The sequence below is a fragment of the Hyla sarda genome, chromosome 5, assembly GCF_029499605.1.
Source record: "Hyla sarda isolate aHylSar1 chromosome 5, aHylSar1.hap1, whole genome shotgun sequence".
Classification (NCBI taxonomy): Eukaryota; Metazoa; Chordata; class Amphibia; order Anura; family Hylidae; genus Hyla; species Hyla sarda.
This window is the reverse complement of record NC_079193.1, coordinates 43,020,172-43,043,467: the sequence shown is the minus strand read 5'-3', so window position 1 is coordinate 43,043,467 and position 23,296 is coordinate 43,020,172. Positions and strand designations below refer to the sequence as shown.

Sequence of the window (23,296 nt, the reverse complement as noted above, 5' to 3'; positions counted from 1 at the left end):
GCGCCGTTACACCATAGTTCAGCTTTCATGCATTAACTTCGCTAGACAAGTTCTGAAGAGGGATAATTCCACATTAAAGAGTGTAATCGAAGAACCCCTTCAAACGCTCTTTTCTCAATAATTCCTGGTCTACAGTTTCTCTTCTGTGTTCCTGTCTGAGCTGGGTTACTGACCTATCATGCTTGTGGCTTGCCATATTTTCCCAAACAAAATAAATATTGGATTATGAGCTGCTCGGTTCCTTCAGCTCGGGCCAATTATGTTGTCCTTCTTCCTCCTGGCACGATTACATAGTGGAAGTGATTGGCATCTCAGGTTAGAATCACAATTAAACAGAGGAGGCTCGGCCACCGCTATTCTGGAGAGAAGATTGTTACATGTCTTTGGTTGGGTTCCCACATCTTAGAAGAAATAACAGAGTTGTTGCTCAGCTTCCAACATTGATATTTTACTTAATTTATTTTCATCTTATAATCAAGAAAATGTGTTGGCATGTAATTATGACTAACTGTTACTTGGAAAGATTCGGGCTAGGGCACCTTGGTAACACGCTCAACCTTAGCGCTTCCTTATGGTGAAAGAATCGGTAAGAATTATTGAAAAGGTAACAAATTACCCACAGACTTTCTATCCATAGGGAACAATCTTTTTCTATCTTTTGATGGTCAATGTAAACCACTTTTATATTGTGACCATGGTGTCCTAGACATATATATACAGTTACAAGAAAAAGTTTGTGAACCCTTTGGAATTATATGGATTTCTGCACAAATTGGTCATAAAATGTGATCTGATCTTCATCTTAGTCACAACAATAGACAATCACAGTCTGCTTAAACTAATAACACACAAAGAATTAAATGTTACCATGTTTTTATTGAACACTCCATATAAACATTCACAGTGCAGGTGGAAAAAGTATGTGAACCCTTGGATTGAATAACTGATTGAACCTCCTTTGGCAGCAATAACTTCAACCACATGTTTCTTGTAGTTGCAGATCAGATGTGCACAACGGTCAGGAGTAATTCTTGACCATTCCTCTTTACAGAACAGTTTCACTTCAGAAATATTCTTGGGATGTCTGGTGTGAATCGCTTTCTTGAGGTCATGCCACAGCATCTCAATCTGTTTGAGGTCAGGACTCTGACTGGGCCAATCCAGAAGGCGTATTTTCTTCTGTTAAACCATTCTGTTGTTGATTTATTTCTATGCTTTGGGTTGTTGTCCTGTTGCAACACCCATCTTCTGTTGAGCTTCAGCTGGTGGACAGATGGCCTTAAGTTCTCGTGCAAAATGTCTTGATAAGCTTGGGAATTAATTTATCCTTCGATGATAGCAATCCGTCCAGGCCCTGACGCAGCAAAGCAGCCCCAAACCATGATGCCTCCACCACCATACTTCACAGTTGGGATGAGATTTTAATGTGGGTGTGCTGTGCCCCTTTTTCTCCACACATAGTGTTGTGTGTTTCTTCCAAACAACTCAACTTTGGTTTCATCTGTCCACAGAATATTTTGCCAGTACTGCTGTGGAACATCCAGGTGCTCTTGTGCAAACTGTAAACGTCCAGCAATGTTTTTTTTGGACAGCAGTGGCTTCCTCTGAGGTATCCTCCCATGAAATCCGTTCTTGTTTAGTATTTTACGTATTGTAGGTTCACTAACAGAGATGTTCACATATGCCATAGACTTTTGTAAGTCTTTAGCAGACACTCTAGGATTCTTCTTCACCTCAATGAGCAGTCTGCGCGGTGCTCTTGCCGTCATCTTTACAGGACGGCCACTCCTAAGGATAGTAGCAGCAGTGCTGAACTTTCTCCATTTATAGACCATTTGTCTTACCGTGGACTGATGAACAACAAGGCTTTTGGAGATACTTTTATAACTCTTTCCAGCTTTATGCAAGTCAACAATTCTTAATCGTAGGTCTTCTGAGAGCTCTTTTGTGGGAGGCAACACTCACATCAGGCAAAGCTTCTTGTGAAAAGCAAACCTAGAACTGGTGTTTTTTTTTTTTTGTTTTTTTTATAGGGCAGGGCAGCTGTAACCAACACCTCCAATCTCATCTCATTGAGTGGACTCCAGTTGGATGACACCTCACTCCAATTAGCTCTTGGAGATGTCATTAGTCCTGGGGTTCACATACTTTTTCCACTTGCACTGTGAATGTTTACATGGTGTGTTTAATAAAAACATGGTAACATTTAATTCTTTGTATGTTATTAGTTTAAGCAGACTGTGATTGTCTATTGTTGTGCCTTAGATGAAGATTGCAACTGTATAAGAAAGTATTCTCCAGCAACCAGATATTGTAGAAAAAAATGTTGCTTCTTCATTAGTATAAATAAAACATGATCATTACAGCAGTGGGGATTAAGAGTCTATATCCGACATGTTTCGGTCAGTCAGTTGGCCTTAGACGTTGGATATAGACTCTTTATCTGCACTGCAGTCTTGATCATGTTTTATTTATACTAATGAAGAAGCAACGCTTCGAAGGCCATGCAATGCATCCTAGGCACAAGCTTGCAAAGTAGCTTTTCTCCAGAAGAAAGAATATTTTCACTATCACCACCTATTGGAGGTTGTTTTCCTGTACATCAGTGCTAGACCCCCTGCTCTGTACTGACAAGAGGCAAGAGCCCCGAACCTGCTGTCTTCAGGTAGATGACTCTTCCTTTTGGAAGAGATTCTGGTTTGGCTGATGTCCATAGTCATGTTTCAAGGCTCTTTAAAAGGGTCATCACAAGATCCATGGATGTCCCCTGACCCTAGCTGACCGGTGGAGGTCAAACCACTTGAGAACCCTGATCAAACACGTCTGATTTAATATGGAGAGCTCTGTATTATTATTTTGCTTTTAATCCCATTGTGAATCAAGTTGAAACTTTTACATAGTCATTTCATGAGTGCCAGTTCCCATCGCACCTTCCTCAAGGGAATCCATCTCACTTGGCTCCCACCATTACCGGGAACAGAAGACAGTTGTCCCCTAAATAAATGGAACTTTAGCATGCATGCGTGAACAGCACTCCCTTCATTCTCTATAGGTGTCACTAGGGAGCAAGCTCTCTTCCTTCTGGAGGAAAGCTACTTTTTACACTTTTTTGTTTTCCCATGGAGCATTGCATGGACTTTGAGACTAACACAGAATTTTATTGAACTCTGTAGCATAGTAACATAGTTTTTAAGGTTGAAAAAGTAACAAGTTCAACCTTAAACCCTACTATATTGATCCAGAGGAAGGCAACAAACCTCCATGAGGCTGATACCAATTGCCCCATGACAATTCCTTCCCGACCCCAATATGGCATCAGAATGAATTTCTGGACCAACGTTGTATCTCCATATATCTATTATCCATAACCTCGAATGTTATTACTCTCTAGAAAAAACATCCAGGCCCCCATTGAACTTGTTTATTGAGTCAGACATCACAACATTATGTGGCAGAGAGTTCAATAGTCTCACTGGCCCCTATTTATCAAACTGTGTGAGAAAAAAACTGGAGTAATTTTCCCACAGCGACCAATCACAGCTCAGGTTTCACTTTACCAGAGCTCGTTAGCTGGGCTGTGATTGGTTGCTGCAGAAATATCACTCAACTTTTTCTCTCACACAGTTTGGTAAATCTGGGCCACTGCTCTTACAGTAAAGAATCTCTCTCTCTGATGGTGGTGAAACCTTCTTTCCTCTAGACATAGAGGATGCCCCGTTGTCATGGTTATCGGTCTAGGCATGGAAAGATCACTAGAAAGATCTCTGTACTGTCCATTCATATATTTGTACATTGTAATCAGATCGCCCCGAAGACGTTCTCTAAACTAAATAACGCCATTGCTGTGCCCCCTTCTATTACTGTTTGTATTAATTATTTAGTTTATTTTGTTTTCTTGTTGACTCTGGTTGCAAAAGAACAGGTGGCGGGGGTGTATGTTACAAACGTGCAAAACAGTCTTATGCCGAATTATTCAGAAATTTACTATGTTTTATTTGTTATTTTTTCCTATGTAGACCTGCTAATGGAGTTTATTCATTTCATAAAGCGAGTGCGTTTTTCTAGGATATGCTATGGGGGTCTGACTTCTGGGATCAGGCTGTTCCTGTGAATAGTTTATTGCTGTGACCCTTCCGTTCAACTTTTTGGTCTCCAGCTGTTATAAAACTATAACTCCCAGCATGCTTGAGACCACTTTCCTTAGCTAAGGTACTGTTTTAGTATGTCAGAACGTACTCAGAATGGAGAAAGTAGTTTCATAGAGTTCCTCACTTTGTCTGAGAATTGTCTTAATTGAATCACGAGGAGTTTTTCTTCCTCAGACGTTTCCTTAAATTACTTTCAGCTGCTGATGCTGTAATAGTCAGTTACTGTTTTGTCTATGTATAGTTCTTTTTTTCTCCTGAATTTAACTCCCGCTTATCGATAGGACTTTATAGTGGAGATTTAATAAGACTAGCGTTTCATATGTCTTAAACTAAAGTGCATTGGAGAAAAATGTGTCTAATCTATAAAAAAATAAAAATAAACGCATCTTTGGATGTTCTACAGACAGAAAGCAAAATCACAGACATAGATTTGTACTTTAATTTGCTCCAATTTCTGCCTAAAGTAAAGTAAAGTACACTATGAAACTGTCAGAAATTGCATAATAATCAAAGTCTATCAAATCTAACCCTATTTCTAGCATTAAAGGGGTACTCCAGTGGAAAACTTTATTTTTTTTAATGAACTGGTGCCAGAAAGTTAAACAGATTTGTAAATGACTTCTATTTAAAAATCTTAATCATTTTCAGCTGTATGCTACCGAGGAAATTCTTTTCTTTTTGAATTTCTTTTTTTTGTCTTGTCCACCGTGCTCTCTGCTGACACCTCTGTCCGTGTCAGGGACTGTCCAGAGCAGCATAGGTTTGCTATGAGGATTTTCTCCTGCTCTGGACAGTTCCTGATACGGGCATCAGGTGTCAGCAGAGAGCACTGTGGACAAGGCAAAGAAGAAATAAAAAAAAAGAATTTTCTCTGTAGCATATAGCTGCTAATATGTACTGGAAGGGTAAAGATTTTGTTAATAGTAATTTACAAATCTGTTTTAACTTTCTGTCACCAGTTGATTTTAAAAAAAAAATGTTTTCCACTGGAGTACCCCTTTAACATTGCCAAAACATCGTGGTATTAATTGAATATGAGCTGTATTCTCATCTGCATCGCATTTCTTTATACAACACGTGACTACTTTTGGAGGGAACTGTGACACAGTGATCCAGAGTGGTGGTCAGGGATTGCTGGATTTCCCAATGGTACCTGTAATAAGTGGATACCAGGTGTCAGGAAGCATATATCTTATGTAGGGAAAGCTGGGTAAGATATGCGAAATCCAAGATCATTGAAAAAATTCCCTAGCCAGACCATGGCTGCTGGGGAACCTTTGGTTAAATCTGTTTTCAGGCCTCGATTTTAAGGAAATGAAAGGCAGGTTTGGTAGTGGGCCTCATCGTTCCTTTTCTGGCCAGTTAAGGTTTGCATTGAGCACAGGTGATGAAGACAACTGGTTACTGGGGTTTTAAAGAATACCTGTCACCAAACTAAACTTTTAATATATTGTTCCGTATGTTATGATAAGACACTTTGCTATTTACTTGCTGTTAAAATCCTCAACCTTTACATTTTTTAAATGTTATTGAAATAATGGCCACTAGGTGGTTCTGTTCCCTCCACAAGTCAAAGCGTTAGTTTGGTCTCCACCCAGACTTGCAGAAGTCCAAACTCAGGAAGTGTGTGCGGGGCATGGTGGGGCACAGCTCTTGCAGGCTGCAGTGACACAGCACATGCTGGGGAATGCCCACTTTCCCCTGCCGGGAGCTCATGAAATGTGAGCAAGGGGAATGGTATGATACAGAGCTTTTTAAAACTCTGAAACAAAATTATGAGTTAGGAGTAATTAGGGAATATAATCTGAGTTAGATTAGAAAATACGGTTTGATGACAGGCAATTTTTCAGTAAGGGTAAATTCAGGCTGAGACTGAGAGGACCCTGAACCTGATGGGAGTTGGAATCCTGATTTGCAGCCTCAAAGGGGACATTTGACTTGTGTGAGTAGCACATTGTTATGACTTTTTTGTTGGCTGGTGGTTAGTAAGCCCCTTGTATAGATAGAGAAGCTTTGTGTGAGTTAGTGCTTGGACAGGCAGGATTTACTTTTATATTTTGTGCCTAATTCTAAAGGCTTTATTTTTGTCAAGCTCAAAAATAAAAAAGAAGAAACCCTGTGCAAACTTTCATATCACTGTCTCTGACTGCTGTTTGCTTTTATTTGCCTGGCTCTACGGAGCTAACCTCCCACAGAACTTTTACATATTAATATTGTATAAGTAGTAAGAAACACTTGCCTACAGTAGGATATAGATTCGTTTATCCAGTATTGCTATGTGCTGATGGGTCCCACAATTGTCCATACCTCTGACCTTTCTTAAAGGGGTACTCCGCTGCCCCAGCGTTCAGAACATTTTGTTCTGAATGCATGGAGCAAGTGGCGGGGGTCGTGATGTCACGCCACACTCCCTCAATGCAAGTCTATGGGAGGGGGCGTGGCGGCCACCATGCCCCCTCCCATAGACTTGTATTGAGGGGGTGTGGTGTGCCGCCATGAGGAGGCGTGGCCTTGACTTCAAGACCCCCGCCACTTGCTCCAAGTGTTCTAAACTAACGCCGGGTGCTGCAAAGAGATGGGACCCCCACAATCAGACATCTTATCCCCTATCCTTTTGTATAGGGGCTAAGATGTCTAGGAGCCGAGTACCCCTTTAAGTCTACAGTAACAAGTACAAAGGTCAGTGATCCCCTGAACAGAGTTTGGCGCACACAGTATTACATATCATTTTCATAATTTTTTTTCTATTTGACATATTGCTATGTGTATGAAAGACAGTAGTATATTTCTGACCATAGTCACGGTGGTGCCAGGAACACAGTTATTCTTGGCAGGAGGGTATGTTGCTTTATATGAAAATATGTTTTGCATAATTTTTTTATGTAACATTTCATTGCAATCGTTTCATACGATGCCAGCGAACATGCTTCATATTACAGTGAATTTTGAGTTTGTTTTTATGTATTTTATTCCTTATCTTCTGTAGGCTTTACTGTCAGTACATGACACCGTGGCTCAGAAAAGTTACGATCCTGTGCTCCCGCCTATGCCAGATGATATCGATGATGATGAAGATTCAGTGAAAATTATTCGGCTTGTCAAAAACAGAGAGCCGCTGGTGAGTTAAGACCTGAAACTAGTTTTAGACCGGAGTGCTCTGTTACATTGGCTTTTTAAGGAAGTTTACATATTTTACACTTGGCTTCTACCCAGCTCTGCATTTCAAGTCATTTTACCCATGTTATTATATCCACTGCTTATTTTCCAGTTCTCTGCGCCTTGTCAGGGTAATTCTTACACAATTTGCCAAATCTATTTTTATAGAGCTTTTCTATTTCTGCATTTTCCACTCTCCTATCACCTGAATATTTATTATTGGCCATATACACCCACTAGATGACATAAGAGCTTTAGACAACCTTGTAGAAATGGCATAGATATGGTAGTTACATCTTATGGGTCGGGTGCTACACTAGCCAGTGTTCCGGCTGCGTTCAAAACATTTAGCTCCGAACGCTGTGTGCGCGCTGCGGGGGTCGGCCACGCTCCCTTGTGCTGTCAGGTCACGCCCCCTCAATGGAAGTCTATTGGAGGGGGCGTGTGGCACTCCCCCTCCCATAGACTTGCATTGAGGGGGCGTGACCTGACCGTGCGTGTGCACAGCGTTCAGAACTAAATGTGACCTGTCCTAGCAGGGTGTTCAAACCCCATCAAGAGAACGAGACTGAAGAGATGCGCAGAAATGCCCATTTTTCTTTACATTCTGTGTCGTCCATGAGACCAGGAAGGCCCCCATAGACTAACATCATGTGTGTGTCCAGGTCACGTGACACAGAGCCAAAAGAGAATGCACTGAGCTTGCATTTTTCTCTGCTTGTTTCTGTGACCCTGACGGATCAAAACTTTTGTTGTATCAAAAGTTCTTTTTTCATAACAGTGCCTATTTAAAGGAAATTGTCCGCTCGTGGTCCTGCAGTGATGACATCACATATGGTATTCAATTTACTCTAACCATCTAATCCCCTGGTTTCATTGGGGATGTTTTCATATACCAGGCAAGGCTACAGAGTCTATTGATAGTCCTCTTGAAGTGAAAAGGATAAAGAATGTAAGCTATAAAAATGTATAATCCTTTTCTTCCTCAGGAGATTTGATGCTGTCAGGGACTTAAAGTTGCCATACATCCTAGAGAGCCATCAGTAGAACTGATTGTGCCCTACACATGAGCGCTCTGCATGTGTTATCAATGGGGATGGGGCATCTATTGGCAGGGACTCGTGGTGGCAGCTTATCTCCATTGACAATAAAGGATTGGGCATGTTGAAATCCAACATAACTGACCCATCTTGCCTCTGGCACCTGCGATCAGAGAAAGTAATGGCACCCCCAAATGAGATGGCTGGCCAGTGCTGCCAAAATCTGCACTTTGGCAGACATTAATCTAACGTGTATGTCCACCTTTATTTTTCTTTACCCATGAACGGCTAAGCGTGTATGATAAGTTGTTATTAAAGTGCTGCTAAAGTGTCTAGCACTTGATTACCTTTCCAACCACTGTATAATTTCCATGCTCATTCCCTTGGCTAAAGGGTGCATGTTAATGGGGGACATCCAGAATTGTTGGCCAAATGATTTTTTGAATGACCTCTACAGAATGTCTACGGCCAGATAAAGTCTTTCTTGTCTGTCCATATGGATTATCGGTTCACCTTTATTATGTCTCCTGCCCCTTTCACATAAGGTACATAGATTTACTGTCATATTGTAACTCACTAGCATTATTTAGTCATCGGAGTCGTAAAAGGAAGCGTCCCGTGTCCTGTTTTGTAACCTGTTCAACTGCGTGATTGATAATGGCAATTCTAAAAGGCTGGAGGATCCCTGCTGAGTGTAGTAGGTGTATTGTGCTTCAATATCCAGGACCAAAGCCTGCTCCGCTCTGGATACTCATCAGGAGAAAGCTGATATCTGCTCGGGGATATCTGGAAAACATGCAGCGCACAATCGAGAGGATGAGATTCCCAACAAAAAGACATTACCTCTCCATCTCCCATCCGCTCGCTATGCATTGCCCATGTGTGTCATCCGGCTAGGAAGGCGTTAAATAAATATCTGCCGGTTAATAGCTGCCTTTATTTTTATTGCCGAGCGAATATCCTGGAAATTTTATATGTGTTATGTAGAATATTTGTTTTTGTCAGGAGGAAGTGAGAAGAGATGTCTGTAAAGTCACTTTCTGAGCGCTGTAATGTTGTACGCAGGGAAAAAAATGCAGTGTCTCTGTGACTCGTACAGTGAGAGCTTGTCTCTAGATAGACATCTTTGGCGTCGGACAGCAAGACACCGGCTCGGCTATTTACTGAGGTTGTTTTCAGCTCCAGGGTATAGTTAAATGTTGTCTGTGCACAGACCACGCAAAGAGAAGTTTTGTGTTAGGGGTTATGTGGATTTTTTGTCCCTAATGTGTAAATCCAGCACAGGACTTCACTGATAATTCATTACTGTAATTATTTTTCTTCACCGGAGGAAGCCAAACACAAGAAACATCAGGTGTGTTTTTGGAGAAAATGACTGAAAACACAGCAGAGCATTTTATTCTGAACTTGTTTCCCCTCATGTTACTGGATGCTCTCAAGTGAGCCGGCTGCGGTGATGACCCACAACTCTCCGGCGTACACTCTCTCTTCTGTTTCCTACTAATCATTCCATTTAAGGAACGTATCGTGAAAATGATGTTTTTCTGACATTGGTGTAGGTGTTCTAGTATCCTCCGATAAATATATTCTGCTCTATTTGACTGATTTTATTATAGTTCTTTCTTAATATTATCTGTGTATATAAAAGGGGTTATCAAGCCATTTTTATAAATAATATGGTGGGGGGAAAATAGAAGAATAAAATAATAACATACTTACCTAGCCCCAGTCTCCTGCATCTCCCGTTCGACTCTTTTCAGTACCCAATTCTTCTTTCTTCCTTTTGCTTCTGAAAGAATCGCTTGTAGCAGGACTTGGCAGCTCGCCAATCACTAGTGCCGGAGGTATCCCCAGTCATTGGCTCTTCCAGATAGCTTCCTGTTTGTTCCACATCAGTCTTGCTCCTTACCACCTGCAACGTGTCCGAGCACTTGGATGGCTTAGACACTGAACCTGTGTGAATGGAGCGGTGAGCGGAAAACTTTTTTCAGTTTTCCTCTGCAAGAAGAGGCGAAGATGAGATGCAGGGGACCGGGGCTAGGTAAGTATGGTTTTTTTTCAGTTTTTTTTTTACTATTCCAATGGTCAACTATCCAGTGTAGTCTCCAGGGAACCGAGCTAACAGATTCTCTTTAAAGATGCTCTGTCTTAAAGGGGTCTGTGATGGCTTCCTGTTGATTGTATAGTACTAACATAATGATCAGTGTTGTAACCATTCATATTAATCCATGTGGCCGCATCTAATTTTACAATCTTAGTCACGTGCAGTAACAATATGTAATACATTATGTATAGAGATGAGCGAACTTACAGTAAATTCGATTCATCACGAACTTCTCGGCTCGGCAGTTGATGACTTATCCTGCATAAATTAGTTCAGCTTTCAGGTGCTCCGGTGGGCTGGAAAAGGTGGATACATTCCTAGGAAAGAGTCTCCTAGGTCTTTATCCACCTTTTCCAGCCCACGGGAGCACCTGAAAGCTGAACTAATTTATGCAGGATAAGCCATCAACTGCCGAGCCGAGAAGTTCGTGACGAATCGAATTTACTGTAAATTCGCTCATCTCTAATTATGTACACTGCTGTAGTGCTGGGCACTTGCTGCCGCCATCCCTTGCAGTCTGCATTGGCAGAGAATTTTTTAAAGGACCCCCCTAATGAAGCCCTCCTTTTTGTTAGAGCTGTCCTTTAAATTGTCACTAATATGTTGGGTTAGTGATGCATATATGTGCTTATTTTTTAACAAAATGTATTGCTTATTTGTCTATTCATTTAATTTAAGAATACTAGTTTTAGTATATATTCTAGTTCATATTGTATATTGCATATGTTTTACAGCTTCCTCTTGTTTATTTCATTGATTTTTTTAAGAATACTAGTTTTAGTCATATAGGGGGAGATTTATCAAAACCTGTACTGAGGAAAAGTTGCTGAGTTGCCCATAGCAACCAATCACATCGCTGCTTTCATTTTCCAGAGGCCTTTTTAAAAATGAAAGTAGCGATCTGATTGGTTGCTATGGGCAACTGGTCAGCTTTTCCTCTGCACAGGCCTTGATAAATCTCCCCCATTGTTCCTTGCATATCTTTTGAAGCTTCCTCTTGTTTATTTAGTTATTTATTTTTTAGGAATACTAGTTTTTAGTCATATAGGGGGGTATTTATCAATTTTGCCTGTTGACAGTTTCTTTTAACCTTTTTTTTTTTTTTTCACTTTGGTTTTCGTGGACATGCACCAAATTTATCATTTGGTGCCAGTTGTTAGTAATTTTGGCGCAAATGTTGAAATCAGCTGTTCACAGCGCCTTTTACACAGAACTTACCCCCACAGAGGACGCGTATTTTACCCCTTGTGCAGCCATTTCGGAGTCCCTCCTGCAGTATATCAGCAAGCGACATGAGTTATTTTCTTTTGTGGGGTTTATATATATATCATGTGAAATGGATTATATTTTCAACTTGAGTAGTTTTTTTTTTTTTGTTACTTTAGTGCAGTGGTCTTCAACCTGCGGACCTCCAGATGTTGCAAAACTACAATTCCCAGCATGCCCGGACAGCCGTTGGCTGTCCGGGCATGCTGGGAGTTGTAGTTTTGCAATATCTGGAGGTCCGCAGGTTGGAGACCACTGCTTTAGTGCTTACCTTTCCTGAACCTGTGCGGCCATGTCCAATCCTGGCTCAACGGAGGGTGAAGGTTCCTCAGAGACAACTATGTCGCAGGATAGTATTGCGCAGCCCTGGAGGCGTCGCTGCTTTCACAAAAAACATTTTTCTATGGATTTTGACACCTTAACATTTTCTGACATTGCTAAGTGTGTTTTCCATGTGCAAAATTTCTTGGCGGTGATTTGCACGAAAAAAAATAAACCTAAAGGTGCAAAATTGCGCCAATCGATCGATTGACGCAAATGATGAATTACTGACTAAAGTTTAAATCACACACAGGACCGTGTGATTTTGAGAAAGTTGTAAAAATGACAGCGGAGAAGATGCGCCAAACTTTGGCGCAAAAAGACACTGCGCCAAAGTATTGCGCCAAAGTTACGTGAAAAAAAAACACATAAATCCTTTGATAAATACCCCCCATTGTTCCTTGCATATCTTTTAAAGCGTTCTCTTCTTCCTATATTTATTTTTAATTATTTTTATTCTTAAGGGGGCTACAATAAAGAAGGATGAGAACACGGGTGCCATCATTGTTGCCAGGATAATGCGGGGAGGAGCTGCAGACAGAAGCGGTAAGATATCCTTTCTGCATGTTTGAAATCAGGAGAAACAACAGTGTTTCCCAACCTATGGCTCTCCAGCTGTTGCAAAACTTCAACTCCCAACATGAATAAGCGTTTTGACAGCCGAAAGTTGCAGAGCCACAAGTTGGGCTACACTTAGATTCAATATACAAGTTCAGTTTACATTTTTTTTTTTTTCTTCCTTCAGGTCTCATCCATGTGGGTGATGAGCTGAGGGAGGTCAATGGAATAAGCGTTGAAGATAAAAAACCTGAAGAAATCATCCATATTTTGGTAAAATGAATAATGTACATTCTGTGTCACTGTTTTACCACATTTCAAGATAATTGTTATGTTCTGACTTTGCAATGTCGGTGGTCAGTGAGCCATTACTAGTGCAATTACTTTTTAACCACAGCTGCCTTCTTGCTTGTACAGAGTCATAGAATTACAGACCATAATGCATAAGGAGTCAGATGCTGTATTGACCATCTTTAAAGGGGTTATCCAGGAAAAAAAAACTTTTTTTTTTAATATATCAACTGGCTCCAGAAAGTTAAACAGATTTGTAAATTACTTCTATTAAAAAATCTTAATCCTTTCTGTACTTATGAGCTTCTGAAGTTAAGGTTGTTCTTTTCTGTCTAAATCCTCTCTGAGGACACGTGTCTCGGGAAACGCCCAGTTTAGAAGCAAATCCCCATAGCAAACCTCTTCTAAACTTGGCGGTTCCCGAGACAGGTGTCATCAGAGAGCACTTAGACAGAAAAGAACAACCTTAACTTCAAAAGCTCATAAGTACTGAAAGGATTAAGATTTTTTAATAGAAGTAATTTACAAATCTGTTTAACTTTCTGGAGCCAGTTGATATATAAAAAAAACGTTTTTTTCCTGGATAACCCCTTTAACCCCTTAAGGACGCAGGACGTAAATGTACGTCCTGGTGAGGTGGTACTTAACGCACCAGGACGTACATTTACGTCCTGAGCATAACCGCGGGCATCGGAGCGATGCCCGTGTCATGCGCGGCTGATCCCGGCTGCTGATCGCAGCCAGGGACCCGCCGGCAATGGCCGACGCCCGCGATCTCGCGGGCGTCCGCCATTAACCCCTCAGGTGCCGGGATCAATACAGATCCCGGCATCTGCGGCAGTTCGCGATTAAAATGAACGATCGGATCGCCCGCAGCGCTGCTGCGGGGATCCGATCATTCATAACGCCGCACGGAGGTCCCCTCACCTTCCTCCGTGCGGCTCCCGGCGTCTCCTGCTCTGGTCTGTGATCGAGCAGACCAGAGCAGGAGATGACCGAAAACACTGATCTGTTCTATGTCCTCTACATAGAACAGATCAGTATTAGCAATCATGGTATTGCTATGAATAGTCCCCTATGGGGACTATTCAAGTGTAAAAAAAAATGTAAAAAATGTAAAAGTAAAAGTAAAAAAAAAGTGAAAAATCCCCTCCCCCAATAAAAAAGTAAAACGTCCGTTTTTTCCTATTTTACCCCCAAAAAGCGTAAAAAACATTTTTTATAGACATATTTGGTATCGCCGCGTGCGTAAATGTCCGAACTATTAAAATAAAATGTTAATGATCCCGTACGGTGAACGGCGTGAACGAAAAAAAATTTAAAAAGTCCAAAATTCCTACTTTTTTAATACATTTTATTAAAAAAAAAATTATAAAAAATGTATTAAAAGTTTTTTATATGCAAATGTGGTATCAAAAAAAAGTACAGATCATGGCGCAAAAAATGAGCCCCCATACCGCCGCTTATACGGAAAAATAAAAAAGTTATAGGTCATCAAAATAAAGGGATTATAAACGTACTAATTTGGTTAAAAAGTTTGTGATTTTTTTTAAGCGCAACAATAATATAAAAGTATATAATAATGGGTATCATTTTAATCATATTGACCCTCAGAATAAAGAACACATGTCATTTTTACCAGAAATTGTACGGCGTGAAAACAAAACCTTCCAAAATTAGCAAAATTGCGTTTTTCGTTTTAATTTCCCCACAAAAATAGTGTTTTTTGGTTGCGCCATACATTTTATGATATAATGAGTGATGTCATTACAAAGGACAACTGGTCGCGCAAAAAACAAGCCCTCATACTAGTCTGTGGATGAAAATATAAAAGAGTTATGATTTTTAGAAGGCGAGGAGGAAAAAATGAAAACGTAAAAATTAAATTGTCTGAGTCCTTAAGGCCAAAATGGGCTGAGTCCTTAAGGGGTTAATTCATGGACTTTCTACAAGCCCCTTTGCCAGTGTTTTCCAAACAGTGTTCCTCCCTCCAGCTGTTGTAAGACTACAACTCCCAGCATGCCCGGACAGCCCTTTGGCTGTCCGGGCATGCTGGTAGTTGTAGTTTTGCAATAGCCGGAGGCACAATATTGGGCAAACTTTTCCCTATGTCAATGGTTTCCAATGTGGCTCTCCGTTAATCAAAAATGTTTTAAAAAAATATTTAAAAAATGCCCTCCATAATAGAAATTAAAATTTACTCCCCTTATTACCTTTTTTTTTTTGTGTGTTAAATAAAACAATATAAAAAAAATATATATATATATAAACATATTTGGCATTCCTTCATGTGGAAATGTCCAAACTATTGAAATATAATAATGAATCCGCTCAGTGAATGGCATAAAGAAATACCAGAATTGTTGGTTGTTTTTGTTTTCTTTTTTGGTCACATGCCACAAAAAAAAAGGAAACAAAAGAACGCAACAATATATAGTTCCTGCATTATTTAGGGTTTAAAAATGAGCTGTGGCAACAAATTTAAGGTTTTTGGGAGGTGTTTTCTATGGCTTGTTCTTGCCCAACACTAAGTTGTTCTATACACTAAGGCTATGTTCACACAGCGGAATATCCGTGAAGAATTCCGCCGAAAAATTCTGCTCGGAAATTCCACTAAATGTACTACACATTAACTTTAATGGGGATTCCACTGTCCCATTCACACAGCGAAATGTCCGCCGTGGAAATTCCGCATTTCGGATTCCACTAAATTATAAGACATACCTTTAAATTTTGCAGAATTTCGTAATTTCGTTGAGAGCCCCATTTAAGTTAAAGGGGTACTCCGACGCTAAGACATCTTATCCCCTATCCAAAGGATAGGGGATAAGATGCCTGATCGCGGGGGTCCCGCTTCTGGGGACCCCCGTGATCTTCCACTCGGCACCGCGTTAGAATCAGCCCCCTGAGCGTGCTCGCTCCGGATCTGATTACTGGCGATCACGGGGACAGACATAGTGACGTCACGGCTCCGCCCCGTGTGACATCACGCTCCGCCCCCTCAATGTAAGTCTATGGAGGGGGCGTGACAGGAGTAGTGCAGTGAAAAATAACTTATCCCCTATACAAAGCATAGGGTATAAGTTATCGATCGTGGGGGGTCCGACAGCTGGGATCCCCACAATCTCCTGAACGGGGCCCCGGCAGTCTGCTGGGAGGGGGCGTGCTGACCACTGCACGAAGCAGCGGCCGACACGCCCCCTCCATGTATTCCATGAAGATACATGAAGGGGGCATGTCGGCCGCGGCTCCCTGCGAGGGTCGGAACAGCCGCTTCCGACAGACTGCCGGGCCCTGTTCAGGAGGTCGCCGGGAGTCCCGCCAGTCGGACCCCCGCAATCTATAATTTATCCCCTATCCTTTGGGGGGGATATGTTTTTTTTCACTACACTACTCCTTTAACAGGAATCTGTGTTTTAAAAAGCACAGAAATTCCTTCCTAATTCCGCACAACTGAAAAATCTGCAGTGTGCATTTCTGTGCGGAATTTAAATGAAAAAACAGAAATTCCGCTGTGTGAACACAGCCTTATAGGGAGAGACCAGTCTTTTAAGTTGAGGGCGGGGAGAAGCGGGAAGAAGCCAGGGAACCCGCCTCCTGGGCACTTTTCTTGGTGCCATTGCTCTGTTTTACACTATAGTGTTTCAGATCAAAACACAGTAGTCAGTAACAAAAAAACTCATCAGGATTTCATGCTGCCTGTAGTCCAGAAAGTATAAATTTCCTCAGAGACCCCCATTAATAATTAGGAACAAAGAATATTCCTGAACAAAACCGCCATCTGTCATTTCCATATCTGCTATTGCAGTCTTATGTATCCAGGAATAGTGTATGATTACTTGTGCTGTTGAACTTGTCATTGATGATGCATTGGTAACAGAATGTTCTTGAGAATCGCTATTTTGTCTGGTATTCTGATTTACTGCACAAATATCTATTTGGTCATAGAAATAATCTCTAACAACATCTATTTTCTGGACATTACAGGCTCAGTCACAAGGGGCCATTACTTTTAAAATCATCCCAAGTATCAAAGAGGAGTCACCAAACAATGATGGCAAGGTAATGTCTGCTTCTACATGTATCTGCTAAAACTCTCTCTAAATGATCAGAATCCATTCATTATTGATTAGCCTGTGGACCCTGTTCATTTCTATGTTTTCACTTGACATTGGTTCTTATGTGTATTGGATGGTTATTTGGAGGCTTCTTTGTAGATGCTGCCTAGTTTGGCAGTAATACTAGTGTTGGATGCAGCACTCATCATCTGATGGACTCCATGGCGGAAGCTGATAATAAGAAGAGATAATAAGAGATAATTATTCTCTAATAAGAGATAATAAGCTGTGTTCACATCTGCGTTGAAGGGGCCACTTAAAGGGAATCTGTCATCAGTTTCACCTGTACAGACAGTTAGTGCAGGTGACACTGATGACAACCATACTAAGGCTGGGTCCACACTACGTTTTGTCCCATACGGGAGCGCATACGGCAGGAGGGAGCTAAAACCTCGCGCTCCCGTATGTGACCGTATGCGCTCCCGTATGTCATTCATTTCAATGAGCCGACCGGAGTGAAACGTTCGGTCCGGTCGGCTCATTTTTGCGCCGTATGCGCTTTTACAACCGGACCTAAAACCGTGGTTGACCACGGTTTTAGGTCCGGTTGTAAAAGCGCATACGGCGCAAAAATGAGCCGACCGGACCGAACGTTTCACTCCGGTCGGCTCATTGAAATGAATGACATACGGGAGCGCATACGGTTACATACGGGAGCGCGAGCTTTTAGCTCCCCCCTGCCGTATGCGCTCCCGTATGGGACAAAACGTAGTGTGGACCCAGCCTTACCTGATCCCGTTTCATGCTCCTGTTCTCTCGCAATTTTCCATCGTATCTTCAGTTCTGGGGCCAACTTGGAGCATGGGCAGAGCTTTCTGATGTCACCGCTGCTGTTTGTTAGCAGCGGGACCCAGCAGAGAAGCAGCGGCGGTGATGTCAGGAAGCTCCTCCATGCTCCAAGTTGGCCCCGAAACTGAAGATACGGCAGAAGATTGCGGGAGAACTGGAGCACCGAATGGGATCAGGTAAGTATGGTTATCATCCAGTGTCGCCTGCACTACCTGTACTGACAGATTAGTGCAGGTGAAACTGATGACAGATTTCCTTTAAAGAATAGCTCAAAATGCATCACTACTTTCCCATCAAATGGAAGCCCACAATAGAACCCAGTGAACCCCGTAATGAGCCAGTGGGATCTGTCAGGTGCCTCGCTGTCTATGGTACGAGGGATCTAACCCTCATTATTTTCATTTCTCTGCTCTTATGACAGAACAGACAAATTGAAATGAAAACACAGGTCTGAACTCAGCTCACATTTACATATTCCACTGCAGGAGATCTGCAGCTGATTTTGATACCCATTAATATCAATGGTTCTGCAGCAAATCTGCTGTAGAGGAGGATTTGCAGATTTTCTGCTGACACATCAAAGTCAATGGGTAGCTAAATCCGTTGGGGATTTCCAGTGCTTAAAATCTGCAGTGGGTTATGTATGTGTGAACATACTCTAATGGCAGGATCACATGGGCTTCATCCGCAACGTATTTCACACTGCAGATGCATCGGCGGCAGTCACAAGAGGGACCGCAGAGAGAGCTCGCTCTGCAGTCCCACTTGTTACTGCCATCTGCGCATCTGCAGCGGGAAATACGTTGTGGATGCGCTCCAGTGTGACCCTGCCTTTAGGGTGAATTCACATGTGAAAGATTTGTTCAACTGTCCTGTTTATCTGAAATATCAATATTTAGATAACAAGAACAGACTTTGATGATAGAAAATGATGGGTGTTTGAGAAAAAAAAAATATAAATAAAAAATTATGATAACTTATACAGACTGAACTTTTGCTAGCAATTAGAGATGAGCGAACTTACAGTAAATTCGATTCGTCACGAACTTCTCGGCTCGGCAGTTGATGGCTTTTCCTGCATAAAGGAGTTCAGCTTTCAGGTGCTCCGGTGGGCTGGAAAAGGTGGATACAGTCCTAGGAGACTCTTTCCTAGGAATGTATCCACTTTTTCCAGCCCACCTGAAAGCTGAACTAATTTATGCAGGATAAGTAATCAACTGCCGAGCCGAGAAGTTTGTGACGAATCGAATTTACTGTAAGTTCGCTCATCTCTACTAGCAATGTAAGTAAAAGAAGTCAAACGTAAAGGAGCCATGACAATATGATGGACTCGGGGGGTACGCTTTGTGCTACAATTGCCTGAAAAATACCAAAATTAACAAGAGAACCCCTGACGAGAGCAGCTTAGATTCTGTCCACACGTGTTATAGCTTCTTCAGGATGTTTGACTCAAAAAGGTTGGTTTTATTCTTCCCATTGACCAATAATGGGTTTGTCATGTCAGTTTTCTTTTTTTTTTTTTTTTGTTGTGTTCATTGAAAACAGTGCAGGTGATTTATTCCGTTTTTGTTAGTAAGATTTATTATACAATTGATATGTCTTATTTGTATTAATGCTCTTTAGAAGGTTCCCTATAGGTGCTTTGTGGAATATATAGCCGACCGTGAACCCGAATCCCATTACGTGATAAGCTCTTCGCCATGCCGTCATTTTGGGCATCAGGTGTGCCGTACTTGTTTTATACATCTGCTTGCTTCCCTTCTCTTACAGATGTTTGTTAAAGCTCTCTTTGACTACTATCCTAATGAGGATAAAGCTATTCCTTGTAAAGAAGCCGGGCTTGCGTTCAGAAAGGGAGATATACTTCAGATCATGAGCCAGGATGATGCAACTTGGTGGCAGGCCAAACACGAAGGTGATGCCAATCCCAGAGCCGGATTGATCCCTTCAAAACAATTCCAGGAGAGGTTAGCTATGAAGTTCTCTCTTTCTCTCTAGTTTTTCTTCCTTGGATTGTCCTATGCTTGCGCTGTGTCTCACCATATTGTCAGTAGCTTACCACTGTACATTCACAAGTATCAGGGGTCACGACCGTCCAAAATGAACTTAAAAACCCTTTTCACAAATATTTCAGACTTCCTCGCCTGTCTGGCCAAAATAAGAATAATGACAGAAAACGATAGGACTAGTTCTGGTCCAGATTGAAATAAGACCATATGGAAAATAGCACATCAGCATCACAATCTCCATTGATGTACTCTACAGGAATAAGTATTGTAACATTTTTTGGACCGGTTACAGAAAGAAAGTAAAAAAAAAGAGCGAAAAAAAACCTCCTCTGTGCTGCTGGTTTTATTTTTGCCGAAGCCTGGATAGATTAGATGGCGATCTCATTCCAAGAGTCTTTACAAAATAAAAATAAGAAAGAAAATATATAAAAGGGCAGATGCAAGATGTGTTTCATAAAAATCCCTAATCCCATAATGGAGACGTTGAGTTTTCATTGTTTCTCATGGACTTTCTCTTTCAACTTCAGGAGATTTGCACTAAGGAAGCCTGTGGTGCTGACGCAGCCTCCGAAAACCCTCAACCGAAAATCATGTAAGTTTACGTGTAATGAAAGAGAGGATATCGCACTTGTTATTTCCTTCAAGTAACCTGGAAGATTTTTATATTGCGTTTGTTTCATCTGTCGAACAGGCACTTAACCTTTTATAGATTTGTAGGTATGATGTGTGTAAACCCAGAATATGCCTTCATCGCATACCTCAGCCGCGTCTTACCCCAGAGCGATTTAGCATTCTCAGTCTTTTATTTCCTGCCGTCTGTTCTGTATAGTTGTTACTATGGATAGTCCAGGCTGTGTTGTTCTTATGGGAACCATCCGTTCTATTCCGTGAGACCATTGCTGATTTAAAAGGGTACTCTGCTGCTCAAGCTTTCGGAACATTTTGTTACGAGCGCTTGGAGTGGGCGGCAGGGGTCATGACGTTATGGCCACGCCCCTCGTGCTGTCACACCACGCCCCCTCAATGCAAGTCTATGGGAGGGGGCGTGACTGTCATCACGCCCCCTCCCATAGACTTGCATTGAGGGGGTGTGATGTGACACCACGAGGGGTGTGGCTGTGACATCACGACCCCCTCCGCCGGCACCCAGTGTTCTAAATGAACACCGCGATACCTTTTGGATATGGGATAAGATGTCTAGGGGCGCAGTACCCCTTTTCAGAATACTTTTTATTATATATATCTCAAGCCAGGCTAACTCTTTGTTGGTTGGAAGCTTTTGTCATTTTAGGGCTCTGTGACGTGACGGGCTCCATATGCTGTTGCACATACAGTAGCCCAGATTTAATAAAACTGTCTAATTCGCAGGAAAAAAAGTTTCTCCACCTCTTGTAGAGAAAATATTCAACATTTTTTTAAACATCCTTATAATCAATAAAAAGAATGCAAATAAAATGGCAAGATGTGTATAGGTGCCATGAATAAGAGCTGTTGACAATTTGAAACGCGTCAGCGTTTCACTTGCAATTTTTTAAATGGATTATGTAGGACTTTTTTTCTATTAAAATTTTTTTTAACGAGGTCTAAATATATTTTGGATTTTTTTTTTTATCTACGGTAGCAGGGGACGTTTTTCCTTTCTTATTGCATTCTGTGACAGTAATCGGTCTGAGATGTCGTCCATGCTTCCAGCTACAATTGCATATTTTCCAAGAAATACATGTCTACTGGGGGAGAGCTGGTCTTTTTTACCTAATTCTTAGTGTAAACTTGGGGCCAAACAGGCCCAATGTGATAAGCCCAGAGATCAGCTACAGATGAGCAAATGCTTATTCATCGGCCGACTGCTTAGTTTTCACATCACACACACGGTCATACATCGCTGTTTGGTTTTTAGTTTTGTTAAATACATTTTTATTGAACATTTTATAAACTTTTCAAAAACACTGACTCCCCTGTCTTTTATTTTCCATGTCTGTTTTTTAAAATTCAGTCTTCTGTACATGATTATGGGGGCAGTCATCATGACATATGCTACTACCCTGCTGTGTTAACAGCAATTCAGACACTTGCTTTACAGCACCACATGGACGTGTTTAGGCATGTGCTGTGGTGACCTGTGCAGAGGTCTTTGTACAGGAAGGGGGAGGAGGTGAGCTGTGACCATCACCTGTTGTGAATGGTTGATCCTATGTTATCTGCCTCCAGCTTTAGGTGAGACACTTATTGTAATCCTGCCTGTAGTGATGACTGCTGAGAAGTGATCTCTGCAGAGGTATAGTAAGGTTTAGTAGTCGGTATGAGGTTAAGTGGTCAGTGTGAAAATGCAAAGTTAAACATTCTTTTTTTTTAGTATAGATAGTAACAAGGAAAATTCAAGAAAAAAATTGTAACTGTAAGTAAGTTTCTGAATGTTTCCCTGTCTTGTATGCTGTAGTTAGTCTATGGAGCCTGTCTCCTGCAGTGTTATGAGGAGAGCATGGAACCGGAGGGAGCACTCAGTAGAGCACTTTCCTTGTTCTGTTAACTCGCGGACACGACCAGTCAAAACTTTTGACATGTCTTTGTGCCTGCCTAGTGACAAATAAAAATAAATCCACAATTGCTATTTTTTGTTCATCTAAATACACCAAAATTATTCCATTGAAAGCTACAACTCATTCAAACCCTTGCACATGTCAATCGACAGAAAAGTAAGACTGTTATGGGCCATGATATGTAGTGATACAAAAATGTTTTATTTTTTTTTAAGTATTTTAGTAAAATAAATAAATAAATAAAAGTATTATATATATGTTGGCATTGCCGTAAGGCTAACAACCCACTGAAAAAAAGTTATTTATATCACAAGGTGAATATCCTAAAACTATCCCTCAGGATAGGTCATTAATATCAGATTTACGTAAAGGGATACTCCCGTGGAAAACTTTTTTTTTTTTTTTTTTTAAATCAATTAGTGCCAGAAATTTAAAGAGATTTGTAAATTATTTCTATTAAAAAATCTTAATCCTTCCAGTACTTTTTAGGGGCTATATACTACAGAGGAAATGCTTTACTTTTTAGAATTCTCTGATTTCATGACCACAGTGCCCTCTGCTGACCTCTGCTGTCCATTTTAGGAACTGTCAGAGCAGCATATGTTTGCTTTGGGGATTTTCTCCTACTCTGGACAGTTCCTTAAATGGACAGCAGAGAAATCTAAAAAGTAAAGCATTTCCTCTGTAGTATATAGCTCCTAAAAAGTACTGGAAGGATTAAGATTTTTTAATAGAAGTAATTTACAAATCTCTTTAACTTTCTGGTACCAGTTGATTTTTAAAATAAAGTTTTCCACGGGAGTACCCCTTTAAATGGGAGTTGAGCTGCAGTTACCCAGCATGGCCACTACACTATGACCTGTCTGCTCCATACTTAGTTTGTAGCAGCAGTATGAAGAAGCATTAATAAGCCAAATAACCTGTTTCCAGTCATAGGTTTCTTACTGGTAGGGTTGTAG

General features: G+C 41.2%; 1 protein-coding gene across 11 annotated transcripts in view; it reads left to right on the top strand.

Moving 5' to 3' along the window:
* The window catches only part of MPP7 (MAGUK p55 scaffold protein 7), a 413,461-nt gene that overhangs the window by 264,653 nt on the left and 125,512 nt on the right, over positions 1-23,296 (top strand). For all 11 annotated transcript variants that reach the window (XM_056519406.1, XM_056519411.1, XM_056519401.1 and 8 more), the window contains 6 exons: positions 7,135-7,266; positions 12,500-12,581; positions 12,781-12,866; positions 16,872-16,946; positions 19,562-19,758; positions 20,328-20,392. In XM_056519406.1, coding sequence (XP_056375381.1) covers positions 7,135-7,266; positions 12,500-12,581; positions 12,781-12,866; positions 16,872-16,946; positions 19,562-19,758; positions 20,328-20,392 — 637 coding nt within the window. The remainder of the gene's footprint in view (positions 1-7,134; positions 7,267-12,499; positions 12,582-12,780; positions 12,867-16,871; positions 16,947-19,561; positions 19,759-20,327; positions 20,393-23,296) is intronic.